Raw genomic sequence first — 6,882 nt, forward strand, 5'->3', positions numbered from 1 at the left:
ATAATCTTTTCAAATATGGCAAGGAAAAATCAGGCCAGTTTTGTTACTATGTGAATTAGTTAAATTTTATTTGAAACAATGCTCTGCCAACCTGCGGCCTTACATAGTAGGTAACAGCTGTTGCATTCTAACTTTTGTATTTTTTTAGGTAACAGAAGCAGCACTAGGCTATTGGCTTTCACAGCATAACTCCCCATTAAGCCTGCAACTACAGTTTTCTACTCGCTACTCACTCCCTGCATTACCACCTACCTCTTGAAAAGTACATTTTTAAGAATAGTAAGAACACAGTTAATCAAAAACTACACCACTTAGGAGTTGTCATAGTCAATGCAAGAGCTACAGAAACATCCTTTCATAATCAAGATTTATTTGGCTTTTGTTTGGTGATCACAGACACATTGAACAGTTTCACAAATGTTTTTATTCACATAGTCTTTTAAATCTAAAAACTGTAATTCTGTTTGTTGGGGACTTTTTTAACCCAAGGACTATTTCACATATTCTTCAATTTATCTTTGTAGACAAGCTGTTCTTTAAAACTGGATATGAAGTTACAGTATCTCAAATACTGACGTAACACGTTATGTCTGCCAAGCAGCAACTTTTACTTAGTCAGTATTTAAAGATATAATAAAAGTTTCCAGTCTTTCTCATCATAGCTACAAAGTTGTTGGAAAAAATAATGCTGCAACTAGCAAAAATAACTTTGTCACAGATATACATCACTCAGCAAGAAATCCAACACTAGGGAGCAGTTTTATTAGATAAGCAATTCTACTGATGGTACAACCATAGATAAAGATAAATAACTAAAATGTTAAGACATTCTCAACATACCGTTATGAATTCCAAAGTCTGATCTGTGTTACGCTTCATTTAATAGGATAGAAAAACTGTCCCTCACAGTCTATGGAACATGAAGCCTAATTAAGGCTTCAAAGTCCTCTCCTTAATGTAACATCCCATTAATTTCTGGTTTCATAGAAAACAGACAACCAGTACATGATTTTACCACTTAAAAAAACCATTTACACTTATCTAAATATGTAAAAAAATGGATTGAGTTGGGATTCTCTCCTTTTTAAAAATGTGTTTTCTAGAACTACTAAAAAACTTGCATTTACAAAATAGTTGATAAAAATATTCCTCTGAATTGTACAAGAAGAAAGGTATAAGGACCACCAATTAAAGACCCGGTACCAGATGTTACTCAGCCTTCGCTGCTTTCTCTACGGCTACGTCAGATGCTGGGGTCTGAAAAGAAGACAAAGAAACAAAACACTTCAGGGAGGTTTCTAAGTGACTCAGCCTCTTGTAGTATTTTTAATGCACAGGTTCACTAGCTTGACAGGCAGAACAACTATGACTTGGTTCTACAGACCATGCTTCATGTGCTGTGACAATCTGCTTATTTCTCTTGGATAATGACCGACTGAAAACAAACTGTCTTGAAATGGCTTCCATCTCCTCAGATGCATCAGGCTGAATTTCAGAATGTTGCTACTGTTACTATTCAATACACACTGCAAAGAACTTTTAAATTTTTTGAAAGAAAATAGCCCATTACTGCCTTTATGACAGGAAGACAGGGCTTTTTAAGCTACCAAGCTAAAATTCTTGCATATTAGGAAAGACACTACAGGTACACTGCATGCATTTAAACTTCAGTGCATCACTGTTAACGTCTTCTCAAAGTTCTGCAGTAACTTAATAAGACTTAGAAACACATTACTGTATTAAACGTCATTCTGTAGAAATACATTCAGTGAAACTGAATGGTAGCAGCAGAGCTATACTATTTTCGAGATTCTATATGCTGAATACCTCAACTTCAAAACAAATTTATACCATGTTAACTGACTAAAATTACAAACTCCATTTAGATCGGAAAACTCATTGCATTTACAATGTGGGTTAAGAAAATGTACGTGACATATCTATTAGCATAAAAATTATACTTAATTATTCCAAAGCTTTGCACCACCACCCGCAGAATAAATCACTGTAGCACTCAAACAGGAACCACAACACTCGCTCAGCCTTTACTGCCACCTGGGGGAAGCTTCTGAAGGATGAAGTACAGAAACCATTTCCATTTGCCAGCATAGGTCTCAGTGAGTGTCACCCTAAGTCCTTGTGGGCCTTTCACCAGCCCGTGCATCAACAATGGCATCTCTGACACCACTGTCTCAACTGAAAACAGTAATGTCCAACAAGACAGGCTACACTTCTGCCTCTTCTAGACTTCAATATTCTATTAAACCTGCAATTTTGGCTGGCGTGACCTACATAAGACCAGCATGAAGATGTGCTCCAGCAGCCACCATCCACTCCTCGCAGATTTACATCATCTCTGCACTAGTGTACTAAACAGACCCCAACTGAGGAATATTTCCAGATTTAACCGTCACTGGTATTGCTGAAACCCTAACATGCACAAATTGGAAGACCAAATTACATGATCGTAATACAGAGCAGAAGGATAAGCCAATCACAGAATTCCTAGCTACAGCACAACTTTTTCACAAAGATCACACTGGAAGCTTGCAAATGAAAAACTGTTAGCCCAAAGTAAGTGTCTTGTACGCTCAAGTACCATCCTGTACCTTCCTCACCCACCAAACCACACCATCTACCTAAAAAGCAAATACTGTTTTCCTCTACTTGAAGATCAGTCTGCACACTGATAAGATAGAATTCAGATAAACTTTTTTTCTATCTTAAAAAAAAATTACTTTCCATTGCAACAAACAGACAGGAAGCACAAATCACACCTTTAAATTAAAAAAAAAAAAATCATTTGACTATCTGATCAGCAAACTCCACTGAACTCATTAAAATGAGTGAGGCATTCAGTAGTGCAGAAACCTGAGACTTATTCTGGGCTTGCTGCCACATGAAAACTTGTGTTTCATCCAGTTGTTAACAGCTGTCCTAGTAAAAGGCACTGCTTCTCCCTACACATCTTGTCCTACAGTTAAAACTAAATTACATCCACATTCCAGAAAAAGAATACAGTGTGGAGGATGCTTTAAGTTAGTTGATCAGTGACTCCAAGAACTTCAGCAGCACAGCCATTTTAGCACAGTATTAAAGCCAAGACTGATTTGGCACGTTCATTTCTTCAGCAACGACAACTATTACTGGTTCTTGCACTTTTCTCTTCCACCCCTGCACCAACCTGTCCCTTCTACCAGCAGCGTCTGTATCTAGGACTCCTCTAAATGTTATTTCAACTTTGATTAAATAATTTAAACTTTGGATTTTCAGTGGAAAGTCTTCCCAGTCCTAAGAAAATGAGTACTGCATTTGTGAAAAACACTTCTGTATCAAGAAGGAACCTGTCTCCCAGTAACAGCAAAGGCAGACTACAACCCAAACCTTCTGAAGACAGATACCACACATGCACAGAACAGTATCTCCTCCATACACCCTGTATGTATTATTTTGGCAATACCTTCCTGCAGGGAAACCAGCCACTCTCTGAAGGACATTATCCTGTGGTAAAATTCTCACCTTTTTTCTCAATTTCAGGGACTATTACCACATTATAGCAACTCTTTTAGGGGCAACTAGAATTTTCCAGGTGTATCCACTAATGTTTCGATAGCCTACTTCCCCCCCCAAAATAGATTCTACTATGAGATCTGTGTATTTTTCTGACAGATGTTTGGATAAACCAGTACAGTAAGTTATTCAGCTGCTTTGCAGCAAAGAATACAGAAAACTTCACCTCTTCACTTTTAGCTTCTCCATTTTCTGCAGGCAAGTTGTCCTTTGTCTGTTCTTGGTTTGTCTCTTCTGTTTGTTTTCCTTTAGGCCCCTTCTTCCCCTTTGATTGAGCTTTCTTGTCCTCAGATTTATCCTGCAATGAAATAAATTTCCAGTACATAAATTCCTATGACCTACTAGGTAAAGTCTGGAAATAATAAAAACCCACACAAAACCAAGATGGACTTGCTAAGCAGAGGGAGCTACTACCAACAACTAATGAGCAAATAAATAGTTCAACTGTCAAAAATGTTTTTCAAACTACATATAGACCAACAATCACAGTTTCAGATAGTAAAATTAGAGAATCAAACTGGGATGAGAAGACGATTAGATTCTAACAGCTGGACAGATTTTAATATGTATTTTAGCCTTGCAGCACTTGAGGTCCTTCTGATCTGTGAACACAAAGCACTTCAAACACTTGTTTTTCGCTCTAATATCGATAGGGCAATTTCAGTAACCTAACCTAAATAAATGCATCACTAAAAGTATCATTTGCAGTGTTCCTTTGTTACTGTTTCAGTCACATCCTCTGTACCCACATGACTGTTGTTAAATGGGCAGGTAAGAAGTATTTATTCAAGAGCTACTTTCATATAAGTAATGCATCCTCCCAGACATTCTTTACAGCAAAATTTTCCAAGAAATGGTAAATTGTAACACTTCTTCTGGGCAGGTACAATGCGACTAAGTGGCAAGAGAACATAATGCATTTATACCTCTAAGCAGAAGACCACTACACTTAAAATGTGTCTGATCTCATGAAAAAATACTGTGTGTATTTCACAAGTATTTTCTCCAAATTATGTCCTAATCTGTTGCCTCTGACCCAAAATTCACTCCAAGAAATAATGTTGTTATTTTTGCATGTTTTAAGTAACACAGGTATCTATCTCAGATTACTATTAGAAACCATTTAGTCAGAAGCATTCTTCCCTACAAGACCCATACAACTTCCTTCCTTCACACACACACACAACTTTCTAATAGCTATCTGAATATACTTCCAATTGTACACGAATGCTCATGTAAAATTCTGTCATCATAAAAATACAGCTTTGCCAACCAATTGCAACAACTGAGCAAAAGTTCTAAGTGTTTTTACACCACTGGATACACACATGCAGTGTTACATTACATATACAAGAGATAGCAAGGTAAGAACAGTCAATGCTGAAGCATCTTATTCAGGTGACTAAATTGTCAATGTCCACAAAATTTTAGAAATACTTTGCTCCTATTTTTACAAAAGACAGTTTCTGAAATCGAGAGCACAGAGAACACAGCTGAAACATGCTAATGGTAAAAAAAATCCTCTAGAAAAGTTAAAGGCTAAGCTCAGTATTACAAATTCAGGTAACAGACAGTTTCTCAACAGGTAGACTTCTGTGGTTTGATTGTCAAAATACATTTTTCTTCATTGTCTTTTATTTTTTAAAAACTCACCAAGTAACTCCATAAGGAGCAAACTTCTCCAACCAAAAAATACTGTCAGGAGTTTTTAAAAGTTACAAAGCTGATGCAAAGAAACCTTTTTTTATGGATCAAATATAGAAAACACCCATGATATTTTAAAACTTAAAAATCTATCATTTCACTGGTATGTGAAATAATATCTGCAAGTATTTAAAGAGAAGTCCAGAGATGGCTAAAATGAGAAAGTACTGAAGCTGGAGAATTAAACTACAATCAGTACAAAGAGATTTTTACATTAACAATAAGAAAGTTTCCAAACAGCAAGAGTTAAGTGACAGCACAACTTTTAGAAAAGAGGACCAACTGTAAAACAAGTTATACATTTATTTGAATTGCCAATAGCAATAACAGTTAAAAAAAGATTGTTGACGTATTCACATTACAGCAGCATTCCATGGGGGCCTCATGCAACGTGTTCTACTTGATATTCTAAGATGACAACTGTTTGTGATGTACTTGGTTTACATGAGTATGCTCCCTGCTATGAACTGTAGAAATGTTTCTTTCTATAAGTAATGTAGTTACAGGCAGCAAGCCATACTACGCCTATCAGTCAGCAACACCCAGCAGCATTAAGAATTAGATGCACCACAACAAAGGCAGTGGAAAAAAAAGAAGAGTATCAGAACTGAAGTAAAATTGGAAAACTTCCCCAAATTCTTCAGGCTTACAACTTTGAGAATGGGAACGCACTGATATTCAAACCATTGGAATGAAGGTACATTACTGAGAAGTAACTGTTCAGTAAGATTAACGAGAACATCAAAAAGCCTGCAAAGCAGAGTTCTATGTTAGTGTATTTGAAATTATCTTAATCCATACATTAAGAAGAAAAGCTTATAATCACACAGGAACATTTAAAACCACATATACCAACAGCCAACAGACACACAGCCTCTTATTTCTCCCATGAAACAAAGCACTTTGTGCCTCAGTTATTGGCAGTGTGAAAGCTATACTGGAAAACTGAAAGATCATGCTAACCCACCCTTGTTTATGTACACAAATACCTGAAAGCTAGAGAAACCTACATGAGTGAAACTCAGATCTTTTTCAGTAGCTGCCTAAGTAATTCAAGTATATTTTTCCTGTCCTAACACACTGCTTTAAATTTTGAGTGTATTTTAAACCCTTTTGTTACAATGATGAAACACAATCCTATGTACAGTTGCTTCAACACTCCAGTAGTTCCGCTCAGTACCAAACTACCACCCAGGAATTGGTGTCCATATTTCTATGCAATACTTTGAGTGCTTAACAACGATCTACTTGAACAGTGGCTGAATGTACCTGTGGACACTGGCAGAAGCACCTGAAAAATGATGCTTCAGAGAATTGAGTGTTCACACAAGTAACACGTGAAGTAATTCTTGGACACCATGCATCGCCAGCACGAAACGGGATGCCACTGGGCACTTGCACAAGAACTCAAACACCTCCTCTCCCTCCCCTCTTCCCTGCGATTCTCACCTTTGCCGCCGGCTTTTTTGGTTTCGGCTCTGCTTTGGCAGGAGCAGGTTTCTGAGAAGAAAGCACAGGTAAGGGAGAGATTCTCCTCTCAGTAAGCCCTTTCTCGGTACAGGAAGACGCGCATACCCCACACCCTCCGCTCCCGTACTCACAGCGGAC

At 37.4% G+C, this 6,882-nt stretch overlaps 1 protein-coding gene across 1 annotated transcript; it reads right to left on the reverse strand.

The window, feature by feature from the left end:
* Positions 1–350: 350 nt before the first annotated feature.
* HMGN1 (high mobility group nucleosome binding domain 1) lies at positions 351–6,774 on the reverse strand (the record flags this gene model as incomplete). Its single annotated transcript, XM_010017493.1, has 3 exons — positions 351–1,257; positions 3,737–3,868; positions 6,724–6,774. Coding segments are annotated over 3 exons (231 nt in total), but the record flags the coding sequence as incomplete, so codon positions are not given.
* Positions 6,775–6,882: the final 108 nt, after the last annotated feature.

This window comes from Nestor notabilis, unplaced genomic scaffold (genome assembly GCF_000696875.1).
Source record: "Nestor notabilis isolate BGI_N333 unplaced genomic scaffold, ASM69687v1 scaffold30796, whole genome shotgun sequence".
NCBI lineage: Eukaryota > Metazoa > Chordata > Aves > Psittaciformes > Psittacidae > Nestor > Nestor notabilis.